Here is a 17,984-nt window from a genome sequence, read left to right on the forward strand (position 1 = left end):
CCGCACACGCGGGATGATTCAGCAAATTGCAAGAAAGTGCCAGCAAGAACTTTTCCTCAAGGAATAACACTCATTACAAGAAGGCATAATATGTTAGCTTAAGTAGAAAAGGAAATGCACTCTCCAGGTGAGGTTCCTAAGAGCTGGAGTGGGGAGTCCTTTCCACCCTAAAGCTAATCTTCCTGCTGTGCCTTCCAAGCACTAATTTGCAGCCCTCCTCACGGAACCTGTTTAAGGGAGGGGAAGACATGAGTTAAGGTTAACCTCTTGATCGTTAGGGAACAGGCAGTGCATCACCGTTTTATCATGCACATCTACATATCTGAAGCTTTTAAAGGAGCTTTCTCTGAAGGATTTACCATTAAAATACATTGTGATGCAATGCTGCTTCTGAAACTATGCTTTAATTAAGACAAATAAGTACATGTTAAAATATGTGTATCTTGAATAGCTATCATGTATATCTTTTTCAGGAACATTTTTTCTTTTCAATTATAGATTAAATATACATTCTTAGTACTTAGAGGGGAAATTGGAAACCGGACAGAAACCGGCTGTACAACTAGCTAATAACAATGTCTGCATCAATATTCTGTTTTTCCAGAGTTATAACTAGGCAAACTATTTGAATGACATTTGCTTTAGACAAGGCAAAAATGCCTGCAACCAAAAAATGTAAAGTAACTTTTTCATTTGATTGACCTGCAGAATGGAATCATGGCTTTAAAGCTGTCGGTTCTTTGCTGTTCCACGAAGATGTCAATTTTTTTCCTTTAATCAACATACATACTTCAGTTGCATTATAGTCCCTATTCATAAAACTGTGAAGTTAGCTCATTATTTTCAGAACTGTATTGAGGAAAAAAAGAGGGGAAAAAAAGACTATCCAAGAAATGCTCTTCACAAACCATGAAAGCTGGAAATAACAATCACAGATACTTCATAAATTATTATAAATGGAATTGCTTTAGAATAAGGTTGAGGTTTCAAACATAAGTGACAAGTTTGCATTATTTAGGCAAACAGTGTTAAATCAGTCAAGAATGTCCAGGGTTTTTTTAACTATCTTTACTAGAAGACACTTGCTATGTTGAGTCTCTTCAGCATGGAAGTTGTGTTGGTTTTGTTCTACAGGAACAATTACAGAGAGTGTATACAGCACAAGAGAGACCACAGGCTAATAAAGCCTGGTTTGTAAGTGTTTTGTCATGGGAAGACCTCTTGCTATTGCTAGCACACTTCACTTATAGTTATCAGCTCATCAAACAAACAAAAAAAAAAAGCCCAAGAAAAACACGTTCCCTTTTGTTCTTGTGCTACAATTACAAGGTGCAATATTTGCTTTCGAAAATGTCATCTATAGGGTACTGGTCTCAAAGTGAGTGTCTTGCCACCTCTCCCTCCACCTTGTCACTTATTGCTTGCTTCACAATAACTCCTGCAATCAACACTTACATGTCTCTTGAAAAAGAGAGATAAGGAAATCTGCCTGTAAACCATGAAGTTCAGCCACTTGTTTGGTCAAAGTGACAGCCAACAGAAATATGACCTTCAAGATTAAAACTCACTAACTGCGATTAACTATATAGGACAGACAGGAAAATATTTTCCTGCAAGCAGTTTAATGTGTACGATATTAAGTTAAAATTCTCATATAATAAAATAATACTGTTATTATATGCACTTATGCAACCTTTCTACATATACTACAAAAATGTAAAAAGATGGCTATTAGTACATCTGTTGTATGGACAAGGGGAAAAAAAGGGAAATGTAAGTGATATGACAAGGGTTATGTGAGTCAAAAATGGTCGAGGCAGAGAAGGATCTGGACCTGCCTTCCACGGCAGGGTAGCAGACCTGCTGCCTGCTTGTATGTGCCTTAACTGAAAAGATGCCAGGAAAGGATTTTATTGTGAAATAAAATATATAAGTAATAAAAAAAATATAATGTTAACTGTCAACTTCAGAGAGGCTATGGTTTTCACTGGTATAAATAAAAAGAGAATTAAATTTTCTCCTGTTTCTGATGTTCAGAAAGAAGGGGATTTTAAATACTGTAGATCAAAACAATGTGCACGGATTGCAGCCAGTGGAGAATGGAAAACAAGCCTCTTCAATTTTTATGAGAGGTTCTATGAATATATCAAAAGGTAGAATTGTAGAATTTTGTCATCTGCATTCCACAACACCTAAATTAAATGTGGTCACTTAAAGGACAGTGACACATTTTTAGGCCAAAAAATTGTCAACGTGAAAATAGTTGTGATACTTATAATATAATAGTTGTGATACCTATAATATTAAAATGTCTCATAGGAAGTCCAGGAACCAGAAAAAAAAAGAATAATGTGGAGGGAGGAGGAAGGGTAGGGAGAGAGAGCTCATGCAAGCAAGAGAGAAATGTAGTGCAGAGAAGATGGAAACATTTCTTTAGGGACTAGTTACAACCAACAAGCCTTCTTAGACATGCCCATCGACCATGTAAGCATATTCCTTGTGCTGGGCTGATAAAGGAGGGCTGCAGCAGTTTTTTTCCTTGTCTTCAATAAGGGTACACAACATTTAGAAAATAATCTGCAGGGGAAGAGCTGTGGCACAAATAATATTTATGAGGCAATCCTTTTTAATGGAAGAAATTTCAGAGTCCTCCTCATCTCACAGTCCAATCAAGGGTGATATGCATTCAAAAAGTGAATATTAAAAATGCACTGAGCAAATAGAACAGGAAAAAATGAATATTGGAATAATTTACATGTAATCAAACCACACTGAAATTAAGTTTTAATTGTTCAGTATTCTGTGATGCATATGCAGATTTTAAAGTATTCAGAATATCAATCAAGTGTTTACTTACATCAAGCAATTGTATTTAAGCATACAGAACAGATGATGAAAATATGTTCAATCAGCTACAGCTCCCAACATTTACTGCAGGGTTTACATGATCACTTTTAATTCAGTTATTTCATTTAATATTTCAATTTAATAGCTCATTCTTTCACTCAATTTCTAGGCATCTTGCCCATTTCTTAAACACAATAATAATAATTATTCATAAAAGGAACTGTTTCCCATAAGTTCTCATATCAGCAATTTTTGGAACACAAATGATTTTCATGTTATTTTTTTTCCCTAAAAAATGTTGTTATTTGAAATATTTTCCTTTTAAATTAGACAATATTCAAATAAAGAATGACATCTGTAAAATGACTCTGCAACCCCTTTCAATGTAATTCTGAGCCAGAATAATTGGAGATTATCAGGTCAAAGAATGTAAAAAGTGTGTGCCTAGGTTGTTAAGTGATTGACTTAAATGGGGACAGATTGTTTTTCAATCAGGTGTTGAACATAACACCACTGATTTAGACATACAGCGGTACATCAATATCTTACATTTCAGTAAAAAAAATCCCACAACCAAAACACTTACAAAAAAGTCAACCAAAACCTGAAACCATTTTACCCTAATGGGTTCAGTAGGACACCCTGTTTTAAATGAAACAGTTGCAGAGAAAAATCAGACCACCGAATGCAGCCTGAAGACCAGGAACTCTTTAAAGAACCTATCTTTTCCTTTCTCCCCAAACTGTAACTTTGTGTTTCAGAATCCCATAATCTGGGACACTCTACTTCAATTTTTTTAATTTACTTCATAATCTCTTATTATTAGTTTGTATGATGGACTGTCTGGAAAAAAGACCATCCTCAATACTACTGACCTCCTTTGGCAAAAATCAATGAATTGCTGGGTATTAATTTACTATAGCTTGACTACTTCGATACCAGTGTATGTGTGAAGGTATATAAAAAGTTTCACATATCACAATCAGAAATTTAAACCGTGACTACTGTTTTTTAAAGGAAAATATTCTGTGAGCAGCGAAGAGTACTGTTGATTAGTCTTCTGTGCTTCCTCCTACACAGGCCTCAGCACAGTGACACCACCTGTTTTCTGTGTGCCCTACCAATATCTGCTCCAGAAAATATACTGTCCTTCTCCCAGCAGGGTATATTCAGCTCTTGCCCAACAACTATTTGAGCAAAGGCAACGTAGATCATGCTTGGTGTTAAGCAGTGCACATCTTGACTGGCTGCTAAACCTTTGTTGTAGAACTCTGGGATGGAGACAGTCTCCTGCATCCTATTTAACTCTAACTACTTGATGGCTTTCACAAAACTCTAAGGCATTTGCTTATTTTGGGACTTCTACCATCTATAAAGTTGGCAGAGATTCATCAATGATTCTCCAGGTTAGTAGAGGATTGACAGAAGAATCAACGGATGCATTGGTAAGTTACAACTTCTGAGATGCCAGTGTATGATTTTGCCAATTTCATGCTATAATGTTACTAGTTGTTTTAGTTGATGAGCTCTCTTGAACAGGACACACAAATCTCTGAGGATGGGTCCACAAACTCACCGCCTTCTAAGATACTCTCAGACTGTTGAAGAGAAAGTGCTGCAGAGCCCACCAAAGGCTATTGGAGAAACAGATGTCAGGTCTATATGTACGTGAGTCAAGAGAATAATCTTCTAAATTGTACTTTAGATGCAGAAGCGCTAAAGGTTGTTCAGGTATAATCTATGCATCCCCTCAGGCCCAAATTTAGCAAAGCATTAATATTAAGGATTATGACTGATAATTTTTTATGGGCCCTAAATATGGGCATATTAAAAGAAGTGCTGGATTTGGGGCCCAAGTGACTTCTTTAAAAGTAAATCCCTTATAGAACCCTTCAAAGGTCACACACAAATAGGTCTCAGATAAAAGCTAGTGAATAATCATGAGAAAATTTGAAATGGGCACAAATACGTTTAGCTACCCAAAATCTCTGTTACTTGAACACTCTTGTCAAATCATATATCATTGAAGTAAGGCAGTCTTACAGATTTTGGGTGTAGAGCCAAATGCCCCTCAAATCAAAGGCTACCTTCTAATATGAAGCAAGAAAACACACCAGTTAACCAAATTAAAGAAATAGGAGGAAAGAGAAACCTAATAAGGGTAGGCAGACAGCATGACTCCCTGGCCAGAGAAAGTCCTCGAGGGCTGTAACTTGCAGTGAATTTTGAAGAGGTTTCCAACAAGAGAAAAAAAAAAATCTTACCATGAGATTCCTATGTTTTAGGATGATATTCTCCTCTAGGAAACCTAAATGTCATCTCATGTTAAATAGTTCAGATGACTCTACGTTAAGCGTGCACGCTTCCTCTCAGAACAGACTTTCTAGGTTCAAAGAAAAGCTGCCCAGGCATTTTTTGAGTCAGATTTTCAAGGGAACCAAGTTATTTTTTGAGTGATGTAGTAAGGAGTCATTTTTTAAGAAATAGTCTAGATGTATGAAATATTCTAAAAATCATAGTACTTTTAGCTATAAGAAAGCTACTCACTTATTTGTTGACTTTTGCTCAATTGATTATAAAATAGCACTAGTTAAAAAATATAGAGCTGTCTTATGTAAAAGCCAAAGAAATATTAGTTAACAGGTCCCAATTCTAGGAACATTTTGGTTACACATTTCCCATGTAATGTTGATCAATTGGGGTCAGCCACTGAAGAGGATGACTGTTGGGAGCAATAGCAACATTTTCCTACTCTGTAGCGTAATTCTTTCATGTCTGTCAAGTGTTCTGAAATTTTCAATTGCAGAAGTCTGGGGAACAGCAATTTATTATAAATTATTATTATTATTATATAAATTGAAACTATGATGGTTTATTTACTTTTAAACTAGATTTGGTCTTTTCTTGTAATGTGCACTTCCTTTGAATTTCCCACACTCTGTATTTCCTTTTTCATATTAATTTTCCTTCAAGAGACTTTATTTTGTTGCCATAGCAATATTTCCCTACCTTGCAATTTTTTCATAGTGGCTTTCCTTCAGGTTTCTCTAAGCTGTAACTAACATCGACCCAGCCAATGCAGCCTCCCTACAGTCCCAAACCTCTCTGTTTCCCCAACCTCTTATGACTTAGTAACTTCTCAACAGTCAATCTTTATCTTTAAATACAGACACACTCCAACATACTCTTCCAAAGTACTCTGGGCTAAAACAGAAGTTAATTAAAAATGCTGATAAGAGTCAGTGACACCTGTTGTTTCACATTTATTTTACTCAACCCTGCCTGTTAAATCCTAGCCTTTACTGCATTAATTCACTTCTGCTTTTCTTCTTTTCCAGCTTTATCCCTCTCACTCTGGTGATCATGTAAACTTAACAGTATGTCTTGAAAGCTGGATTTTATTGAACAAACATATCAGCATGTCTACACACTAAAGACAGCTCTATAACAGAGGCCCAGTATCATTGCTATGGTTAAGGATGAGTTGCTGCCTCTATAATAAATCCCTATTGTATATGTGTGATATCTCTGCAATTCCAAACTGCAGCAGATGGAAATTTGGTATTAAAGATGAACAGGCCCTTTTCCTCCTTGAGTTTCCATGAGGTACAGGGCCAATTCTCCCTCATGCCTGACATTGGATAAGATGTGTTTTTTCAGCACTAAGACTTCTCAGAGAAAATGCATTACCTCAATATTTTCTAAAGCTGGCTGCCTAAAGATAAATATCTGATTACAAAGTCATGGTGCAAGGCCAAATTTTTCATCACTTGTCCATTACATTATATTTACTTTTTCTATCTTGGTTTGTCAATAGAGAATCTTATTTCTTTATAATAAAATAATGTAGTGGTAATGCTCATAAAATTCCCACACATAAGAACTCCATTACAGCAAATAGAGCCACAGGAGAGCCACACAAGAAATTCTCTAGAACTTTAATCATATGAATTTTGGTACATTTTTGAGGGAGCCAATGGAAAACTAATGAGTATTTTATGCTTCTTCTGCACAGTATCATGTACAAGAACATGATACAAGTGTAAGAATGACCATTTCCTCAGACCTAATCTAACATCTAAGCTAATACCTTGCCAACAGCTGGATGTATAGGAAAGAATGTAAGAACAGGGCAAGCATATCGTGACACTTCCCTAAGTAGTCTCCTGGTCTCTAACAAATGGTGGTTCAGGGATTTGCTGAGCCAGAGGTGGTTTCTATGTTGGTATTCCTCAGTGAATTTCTCTTTTCTGAACCCTGCCTTTCTACTCATATGCGGGTTTATCATCCACAATATTCTGTGGCAAGGAGCATCATATTTTAATTATGTGTTACGTGAAGAACCACTGTATTTTGAAACCGCCATGTGCTAGCTTCACTTGACCCATTTTTTGTTTTAGAAAAAGTAGTGAGCAGCCATTTACTGTACTCTTTCTCCTCAACACCCACAATTTAACAGATCTCTATCTCAGCCGTCTTCTCTATAGGGTGAGGAGTTCTAGGCTATTTAGTCATTCTCACAAAAACTGTTTCACAACTTTAATCATCTTGGCTGCCCTTCCTAAAGCTTTTTGAGTTCTACTACACCCTTTTACAGATTAAGGGACCCTAAAACTACACACAAGATTCACCTGAACTGAAGTTCACAACTGTTTTGTCGTCTATTCCTTTTCTAAGAACTCCTGGCATCCAATTTACTTTTTGTATTTGTACTGAGCACTGAACTATTTTACAGCTGTAGAGTTATATGACCAAATTATTCTTCCAGAATAATGGTGAACTTCATAATTTTATACACGTAGTTAGGAGTCATCTCTGCTGTGTGCCCCATTTTGAATTTATTTATATTTACCTTCAATTTTGACACTAAGTCACTGAGTCCTATGAAGCTCTTTTGCTGTTCTTCACACCACACCCTATCTTTACTAGTCTTAATCATAGAATCATAGAATAACCAGGTTGGAAGAGACCCACCGGATCATCGAGTCCAACCATTCCTATCAAACACTAAACCATGCCCCTTAGCACCTTCACCTGTGCCTTAAACACCTCCAGGGAAGGTGACTCAACTACCTCCCTGGGCAGCCTGTTCCAGTGCCCACTGACCCTTTCTGTGAAGAATTTTTTCCTAATGTCCAGCCTAAATCTCCCCTGGCGGAGCCTGAGGCCATTCCCTCTTGTCCTGTCCCCTGTCACTTGGGAGAAGAGGCCAGCTCCCTCCTCTCTACAACCTCCTTTCAGGTAGTTAGAGAGAGCAATGAGGTCTCCCCTCAGCCTCCTCTTCTCCAGGCTAAACAACCCCAGTTCTCTCAGCCGCTCCTCGTAAGACCTGCTCTCCAGCCCCCTCACCAGCTTTGTTGCTCTTCCCTGGATTCGTTCCAGAGCCTCAACAGCAAATGCTGGCACCTCATTATCTGCTCCTTTACCAGGCTATTTATGAGTATAGATCTGTTATACTGTTAATTTCCATTGGTGACCTTCATTGACAACTGACTATTTACTCTTACTCTGTTTCTTACCTTTTAATGAATTACTTATCTATGAAAGAGAAGCTTCTCTCTTATCCTGTGGCAGCTTACTTTTTTTAAGACATTTTGGTGACGAAAAAGGTCTTCAGTGGTCAAACTTTCATCATTAGCAACTGGATATCTATTACTGACATAAAAGAATTCAGAGTTTTGAGATATGACTTGCCTTTATAGAAATCCTGCTGTCTGAATGCAAAGTATTTGACTGTATGTTCACAATCTTTTTTTAATATAGTTTCTACTAATTTCACTGGTACGAAGGTTGGAATTACAGGGCTACAGTTCTTCAGTGTCTCTTGAGACTGTGTTTAAAAAATTGACATCAAATTTACATCTTCCTGTCTCAGACATTAAGGTTATTCTAAATAAGAGGTTATACACTGCAATATGTATTTCAGCTATTTTATGCTTGCCTACCTTTAGAAATTCTGGATTAATTTTCTCTAGTGCTGGTCATACATCACTGTTTATCTATCTGTAGTTTAACCTCTTTTACTGATACTTCAACACTTATCAATGTAAACTAAGAAACATTGCCCTCCTCTCCTCTCCTCTCCTCTCCTCTCCTCTCCTCTCCTCTCCTCTCCTCTCCTCTCCTCTCCTCTCCTCTCCTCTCCTCTCCTCTCCTCTCCTCTCCTCTCCTCTCCTCTCCTCTCCTCTCCTCTCCTCTCCTCTCCTCTCCTCTCCTCTCCTCTCCTCTCCTCTCCTCTCCTCTCCTCTCCTCGCCCCTCCCCATCAATAAGGTTTTTTCAGAGATCTGCATGTTTACTTGCTTTTTGTGTCCTTCTGTAAACATTTCCTCATATATTTTCTCTAGTCTTGGTGTCTTTCTCCTACTACACAAATTATTTCTGAGCATCTAAAATCTGTTAACTGGACAGTAATAATGTGATACAGGAGCTAGAATGCAAATCATTCCATTTATCTTCAAACACCTCACCTTTACATGGCTAATTTAGGCTGATGAGTTAGGCTCCCTTTATAGTTAATTGATAGGATAGGCACTGACATTTGATTTGTCATGCTTATCTTAGACATCTACCTTCAGTGGCATTATTCATCCTTTGGGTTCCCATGTCTTTATACTAACTACAGAGGAAGCCCAGATGAGTGTGTAGGACATCTAAATTCTACATTATTAAGTCAGAAGAGGTGAGGTGCACCCCCAAGACGCTATATACAGTTATTGGAAAATTGAGTATTGCTGACTTCTATTCTAGATTTTGCTTATAGTATCCTTTCCTTAGCAGGCTCTTTGGTTCTGAAGAACCATAAAAGGGAGTTCTGCATTTGAAGATAGGAAGCCTAGGGCTGCCTGAGTGTTCAATTAGCTCTTCCTGGAGGGTACTGGATGAAAATGGGAGAAAAGGGAGAAAAATAAACCTCTTTAGGGACGAATTTTTTGCACACAACAAATGGATTACAGATTGCCAAGCCATGCTCTGTTCTGATTTCATGAGCTGAGGTCAAGACAGAATATATTCACACGGTCCATATACAGAAAAGTTAAATTTAACAGTGGAAGTAGGGAAGATTGTCAAGATGAATGGAGAAAAATTATCTTGGTAAAGAGGCGAGACATGAAGCAACCTGGAAAGACCACGAACAAAAAGCATCCTATAGTCAGGTTCTTGGTCAGGACCTCAAGAAGACATTTTTGAGTGTCACTTCAGAAGGAGAAACCATTAGTGATCAGGTAGAGTTGATGGGGAAAGAGTAACCGATCACCTGCAAAGGGAAGCTGAGCAACTGCAGTTGCTCGAGGGTGGAGTTGTGTTGTTAAAAACTTATTTGTGAGGTTTTGTCCATGAATATGGTATATTTGCATTGTTTCTGCACTTGATGTATGCCCAAAGCCCCTCAGATTTCAGGGAATTGCTCAGCTGGTACAGCAGGAAGAAAACACTTTAGGAGGGCAGATTATTAGTTACACAACACAACAAAACAAAACAATGGTCTCTACATGGACTCAGCTTCTAAAAGTAGCAATATCAAAGTCAGATTAAACAGCACGTGGGAATAGCCCTGGCACAAAGAACATTAGCCCAGTGTAGCTATTCTGTGTTCATTTTTTCTAGTGCAGTCCCACGGGTGGGGACACAGCAGAGAACTGGATGACTTCTGGCACTATGGGCCACCAAACAGCCATCTGTTGGTGGCTGTGGGAAATGGCTCCTTATTAGAGTAGCTCAGAGACTGCCTTAAGTGTGTGGGAGTGGCTATTTTTCCCATGCTTCAAGCAATGTCTTCTATTAAGTTCAGTAAAAAATCTTGCAGAAATCTCTCACAGATATTTCTTGTGGTTTATCTTCATGGGATTTCTATTCTCAGGCAATTAGATCATGTCGTTTGTTCTCCCTTGCCCCCAACATTTTGCTCAATATTTCTTGTAGCATAATCACCACTAGAGAATTAATCCTGGAGCTATTCCTGTGGCATCAAAACATCTATTGTGGAGCTGGTTTAAGAAAAAAAGCATTAGCAACACAGGACTGAAATAAAGATATTCTAAACTTTTCCTGAGATACTTAACCTCTTTAACCACAAAAAATAATCTAGTTCCATTAAATAGATGCTTTTATTTCTTGTTTCTAAAACAGATCAAGAAGCAAGACCAGGGGATTTTTTTCATGTACAGCTCCATCACAGTAACTGAAATTCTCATTTATCAGTACCGTGGTAATATGAAAACCTTTCGTTTTGATCGTTTTCAGAAGATGACAAAAAACGACTCTTCAAAGTTCTCTCCAGAAGGTGCTACTTTAGTCAGAATGCTGCTACTGAACTTACTCCCATAGAGATGAATTCTGTTCATCTGGTCACCATAAAGAACCTGACTAACATCAATGGTCATTTTATCTGAAGGCATAATTTAATGCCTAATAAGTTACCTTATGAATATAAAAGTCATTCTTAGTCCTGAGCCATGTCATCATTAATGTCTATACATATTTTGCGACACACTATGTACCAATGTAATTATAGATTCTGCTTTTAGGGTGCTCTTAAAAAGGATCATAAAAGCTATTTGCTCACTCTGCCCCTCAGTTTCATACAGTTGGCAGCAGATGGGATTGGGAACTATTCCTACAGAGTTGAAGCATTTTTTCACCTTTGATTTAGGGTCCTATTTAGGATGGAATACTCACAGTGGACAGCTACTTTGCAGATTGCAGTGTAGTGGTATGGGAACCTGCTTACCGAGGGGTAGTTAGTACTGCATAAGTGATGTACCTGCAGGGTGAAAGAGCTTTATTTTAGCTTTTTAAATGCTGTCTTGGACGTAAGTGATAACTGACTGTGTCAAGGCATCATGTCAGATAGTATAGCAGTACACTTCAGAACTCTCGAAGAGTGAAGTGATTCATAAAAAACAGTACTGGTTAGAAGGAGATCTCCCCTGATGCTAATGACCACCTACTTTATAGTCTCCTTCATGACTGTTTATTTACAGAAGAGCTCTGTCAAGTTCTGTGTGCAAAGTCATACCACTTTATGGATGTTCTGTCCAACATGTAGTTAAATTCTTCTTTGCATTTAACCAGTAGAATCTTACATTGAACACTGGGAAGAGTACACAACACGCCTGAGAACTTCTGTGAAGGAGTAAAAATACTAACGGTAAAAATATGGTGGCGGTTTTCATTCTTGGATTCAGGCAAAGGAGAATCCTTCATTAATCCATCCAAAATTCTATCAGTGAATGTGATCAGAGTTGTACTTTGCTCTTCAAACGAGCAAATGCACTATCTTGTTATTTACAACAGAGCTTTGTTTTGTAGAGAAACATATTTGTAATGTGGGGAAAAAAATTACATTCTCTCGATGCAATTATCAGATGGAAATGATCCAAATGGTTTTGAATCTTAGTATTTTTCCATATGAAAAAAAAAGGCAAAAAGATCCTTAATCTGCATATTCACAAAATGCAAGAACAGAATTACAAAGCAGGACAGGGCACAGCAGAAACACGGAGCTGTAGCCACATTCTAATTCTACAGCTCCTGAGTGGCATCTCAGTCTTTACTTTCCAGCCCAGCCTTTACCTCCAGCTCATGCTACATGACTGTCTCTCTCAGAGAGACAAAAAAATTTGAACAAAACAGAGCAGACGTGTGTTTGCGCCTGTGCGTGTGTCAAACAAACAAGATAATTTCACGCATTAGAAAATATGACAAGTACAATTTACGAATGCTTGATCAAAGTGAAGCAAAGCCATGAGTCAGCGATGCCATGGTTAATGAGTGAAAAACTATTCCATCCCATTCCATGTTCTGTACACGGCTAGATGAGGCTGTTATACGGAGGCAGGAGGTTGTGCAGCCACTCCCCCATTACACAAATACACTTAGCAGTGCCCAAGAAAAGGGTGGGAGCAAGAAGGTTACATCTCCTCAAGGCTTCCTAATAAATCCAGCTCTGCTCAGCATTTTACATAATGATATAATGCATTATATTATCATAAGCAGTGACATCATAATAAAACACGGGAGTGCTACTCAAGTGTCAAGGAACACCTAAGATGCATTTCTATACTTGCAATTCAGTTCCTCTATTTTTTAATTATAGATAAGAATTTAAAGTGAAAATAATTATTCATTCCATAAATACTGTTGTACTAGATCCCTGGCATATAATTAAGAGGCCTTTAATTTTAATTTTGTATACTGAATGCCTTTTTTTTGGAGATATTCCATATTCTATATTCAGGGCCTATACCTGCAAAGCTCTAAGCTTCTGTTTTTGTGGAAGGTGAAGATGCTGCATGGTTTGCGCATTTAAGAACCTAGCTTTTATAATGACAGATACAGATAACATGGCTGTGTCAGACATTTTGCAAGGCGTTTTCCTTCTTTCTAATTACTATCCATTTCAATCACGCTGTCAGTGCTCCTTGGCCCATCTCAGGTTGCAGCACCATTTTCTTATTCATACTTGCAATACAGCCAAATAATGATGTAGCACCTTCCTTATAAAGTCCCTAATACCTAAAAGAGGAAACCTACCATCACAACATTCAGTGTTTTCTGGAAACCGATCTCTTTGATGGTAGAAAAATAGCTGGCCTGTAATCTCACTGATAGTGTGAAAATGGATGTCTCCAGTTATTTGCAACTGGATATACAACCTTTCAGCCTACAGTAAAGATTAAAATCATTGGCACATGATTATTGCTAGGTGAGGATAGCCTTTCTGAAAAGGCAACTGTATTTCTCAGTTCTAGTAAATGCAGACACTCACATCTTAAAAAGCACAACAATAACTGGCACTTTTTTGGCAGACTCAGCAGGCAGGTCAAAGATTGTCTCAGCATGTAGAATGAATTAATATTTCTCTCCCAAGAGTGGGTCCTTCTAGAAAAGGCTTAAGGCAGATTGGTGGGGCATTCAAAGGAAAGCTGGAGAGGGGGGTGAAAACTGTTGTTTATATGAACATTTTTCAGATTTAGATCTAGAAACATTTAAGTGTTTTAATCTTGTATGAAAGACTCCGCCCTTCCCTGTGCATCCCTTATCTCCTCTGTTTGTCCCCATCTCCTCTATAGCCCACCACACACATACTAAACTCTCTTCCCCCATTCCGCTCTCTACTCCCATTCTGCCTTTCTGCAGGTCTTTGTATGTCTCCATCCCTGACTTTAGTCCTTCATCCTCAATTCCTTGTCTTCTACTCGTACTCCTAACCCCACTTTCCTGACTCTTCCTATCCCACTTCTGAGCTTCACCCTGTGTGTTTTAGCTTCTTATCCTCTAGATTTAATTTCTGTGCATCGGCTGCTTGCTTTCTCTGAAGTCCAAAGGAATTGTGGAAGGCCTTACTCCATTCCAAGAAATAATCTTTCACTATCAGCCATACTTACAGTGCACACAATTTAAGAAGCACTGTTTCCTCCACCTCTTGCTGCAACAGGATACAAAACGATCACTTCGCTTTTGTCTCGTCATGCTCACAAGAGAGCAACCAACGTCCTCTAGTGCTGCATCAAGCTGGCATTGACAGTTTACAGTGCATCTGCATTCAAGTCTTCCTGTTTGGTCATGCACACACATCTGTGGTAACACAAATTAAACTCTGAAGAGATTCATTAACTATTTGTAACTAGCCTGCAACTATTTAATGCCAAATGAATAAGGGTAAAAAAGCAAATAAATCAAATAACAAAGGATGAGGCAGAGAGCATATAACTAACTTAAAATGATGTAGTCTTCCTGACACCCAGACACAGTTGCAGTCCCTGACAAACAGGTAGTGGAAGGACTACTCCATTTTCAGTGTCCTCATGGACATAATATAGCGACCTGAAGAGGCAAGAGCTAATTTTCTCCTCACTTTCCTTCCTATTTGGAACCTACAGTTGTAAATGCAGGCTGGCAGAAGTGGCTTGCCTTGCTGGCTCCTCACAGACGGATGTAGTGGCAGTGGCTACAACTTCCGCGTGCCTGAAAGAATTAGTGAGCATTGTGCCTCCCTGTGATTCTCCTAGACATTGCATTGTACCTAGATGGCATTCTCTCACCCAGAACCACGGTTTACCATTCCTCCAGCAAAGCCATAGTACTCCCTGCTTAGCCTACATTCAAATCACTCTAGTCACTTAAGAAAACATCTAAAAGGAAATAAACACCAATTAAGGCACGGCCACTTAATACAATACAGATCAGCTTTGGACATCATTTCCTTGCTTTCTATCAGATAAATCTCCCATTTTTGAACATTTCATTTTGTACTTAGATTATGTCTTTGCAGATAAGCTTTAAGCACTACCATCTGTTCTGCAGCAACCACATGACCCTATCACTTTGATTCAGATCAATACAAATCCCTTTGACAATAAGGAAGCAGCAAAATAACGCACAGTTGTTCCACAAGCTGCCACAACAGTAGGGTGTTCAAGGGCTGCTTTACAGTGGAGGTAAAAGACACGGGAAGACTCTCCTGTCTGTGCCCCACAGTGTCCAAGCAGCATTCTGACACTGAAGCTCCTTGTTTGCTAGGGGGATTGAGTCAGTGTTTCAGAGCTGTGCTCAGCAGCCCCAAGGGCTGAAAGCTTAGCCAGGGCCCCATGCCTCTGCATGCCTGCTAGCATTTAGAAGCAAATCGTGAGTCAGAGGGAATACACCTTTCTCTTGCAGATGTAAAAGCACTATAGTTACACCTCTCAGCAATCTCTGAGGCATTCTTTCCTCATCTGTCCTCTGCAGGCAACTGGCCCACAGCCACCACACTTGGCCATTGCAGCAACAGATCTTCCCTGCTGGTTTCCAGGCGAAAGGCAAAAGCAGAGTTTGTACCCACTACTGTGGCCACATCTATTAAGAAAACGGTGAAAGGCCGATGCATATTATGCAGATATTTGGAGCATTCTTTTACTTAGAATTCCTCATTGGAATGGACCTGTTTAGCAGGAAGATGATCCTATTCAGATTCAAAATGCAGAAGACAGCACAAAATATTTCTCTTTAAGATTTGAAAGCAACACAAACTGTACTATCAAGTAACTTGCAGTTCCTAGCTTTGCATATGCAAACAATGTATATAATCGAAAGAGAGCACATTGCAAGACTTCTCACCATGTGCACCTATGCCCTTCCTCAGCTAAGTGTTACAAACATTGTATCATTCAGAAGGTAATTTCTCCTTATTTTTACCCATGGATAATTCTCTGAGGGAATGTTTCAGATGGATTTGTAGTTGAACACATGAACAAGTTGAACTGCTGCATATTGCTACTTACAACAAATTGAAGTTTAGTTATTTATTGTGAAGGAAAATAAATTATTTTGAATTTATTATGAAGGAAAAAGATATCAATAATCCAATGCACTAAAATCAAGCTAATGTTGGTACTATGACTCTTCTAATGTTATATAATTTACAGATGAATGCAAAATTTCATTTTCTCCTCTTATTTTAATGGCATTGAAAATTCACTGGAAATTACTGCAATATGAATTTCTGTATAAGAACTTTAAGGATGAGAATAACAAAATGCTCAGATTTCAATGGTGCAAAGACAGAAATGTCTCAGGCCTTTCATTTACATTTTAGCATCTATTTAAACTCGATGTTTTCTTCATGTTTGTAAGCTGTTTCAATAGCTAATCTGCAAGCAATTGGTGAATATAAATCTCTTGGAAGCGTGCTATCCTTTTTCTATCAAGCTAAAGGGGAGAGGGTGATTTATTTTAAGTGTATTGATGATAGAAGAGCTCTGAATAGCATTTTATCTGCAACAGTATATTTGAAAGAACCAAAGTGCAAGTTAAACAACAGTAAGAATGAATGCATTTTTTCAGGGGTGGTCCTCTTGGAAAATGTTAACTGCATTGAAGTTACTGAAATATGCAATTAATTTTAAGTTAACAGAAGTTGAAACTGTCATTCACCTGAGCAGGTGGTGGAAGAACCTTCTTGCATATTTGCTGATTGGGTCCCTGTACTCCAGCACAGTTGTATCCAAGAGGGGTCTTGTTGGAGCATAAAAGGTTCCGAGGCTTGCCTCAAGCTGTGCTGTGGAGTTCAAACACAGCAATGATGAAACAAGTGAAACTGTTTCAATTACAAGAGGTCGTTCATGTTTGCAGTCACTCAAATTCCTCAAAAACTAACAAAATGTGATGTTGTTCTAGGACAGATGAAATTAAAATATGACAAGCTGTACAAACACTCATGTGCACATAAACTTTCACTTTGAGGCAGGGTTGACAAAGACTTTGAGCAACAAAAGCTGTCAGAAGGATGAAGAAGTCTACAACACATCAGGTTCTCACCAGCAGCATGCAATTAAAAGTGACTCATAAGAGTAATACAGTTTGAACAAGTCTGTCCAGTAGAGATCAACTCTCAATTAGCTCAGTCGTCTTTGTCCTCTTAGGCAAACGACAAGGAAGCTCATTTTTTGGGGGGATTATTGTGTTAAGTCAGTGGGTGCCAGAACCCTTCTTGTGATGGCTGTGAGGTCCAAGAAACCTCTTTCAGCCAACAGTTCTTTAAAAAAGGGTCTAGAAACCCTAAGGGGTAGACTCTCCTACAGTGTGTAGTGGTGGGAAACAGAATTACCTCGCTTGCAAAAAATAAATTAAAGCCCTTCTGTTACAGAAGTTCTCTCTGCTTTAAGTATTTTCTGACTACTATACTCCACAGATGCAGCTCTTAAGCATTTTTCTACATGTTTTCAACACAAAATTAGAAATAATACAATAAAATACAGGGTATACATTTGTGTCTCACCTGCTTAGCTGAAAGAAAACTTAATGATCAATAAAGTTTATGTTATATGACTTCTGCTTGAGAATTAACACACAGTATAAGTCCTTATAGGCAGAATAAAGAGAATTAGCTACATATTTGCTGTGTGGGTTCTCTTTTCAGAATGAATGTGCCAACTGCTACTCAGAATTTTGTGTGGGTTTTAAAAGCAAAATAAAACCTATTGTCTTATTAGGCAGACCAAATTTCATCAATTTGCTATTATTAACATTGTTTTGAATAAGTCATTTTGTATTTAGTGACAATGGTTCTTCATGTCCAAGTATAGTCACATTTTATTTTATTAGGCTTGATAGTTATACATGTGCTTATAGTACTGTGCTAGAAACACTGGCAAAC

At 38.2% G+C, this 17,984-nt stretch overlaps 1 protein-coding gene across 1 annotated transcript in view; it reads right to left on the bottom strand.

Annotated features, from left to right (window-relative positions):
- The window catches only part of WDPCP (WD repeat containing planar cell polarity effector), a 161,167-nt gene that overhangs the window by 51,304 nt on the left and 91,879 nt on the right, over positions 1 to 17,984 (bottom strand). The window contains exon 13 of the mRNA XM_069852966.1: positions 16,763 to 16,886. Coding sequence (XP_069709067.1) covers positions 16,763 to 16,886 — 124 coding nt within the window. The remainder of the gene's footprint in view (positions 1 to 16,762; positions 16,887 to 17,984) is intronic.

The sequence above is a fragment of the Phaenicophaeus curvirostris genome, chromosome 2 (genome assembly GCF_032191515.1).
Source record: "Phaenicophaeus curvirostris isolate KB17595 chromosome 2, BPBGC_Pcur_1.0, whole genome shotgun sequence".
Taxonomy (NCBI): domain Eukaryota; kingdom Metazoa; phylum Chordata; class Aves; order Cuculiformes; family Cuculidae; genus Phaenicophaeus; species Phaenicophaeus curvirostris.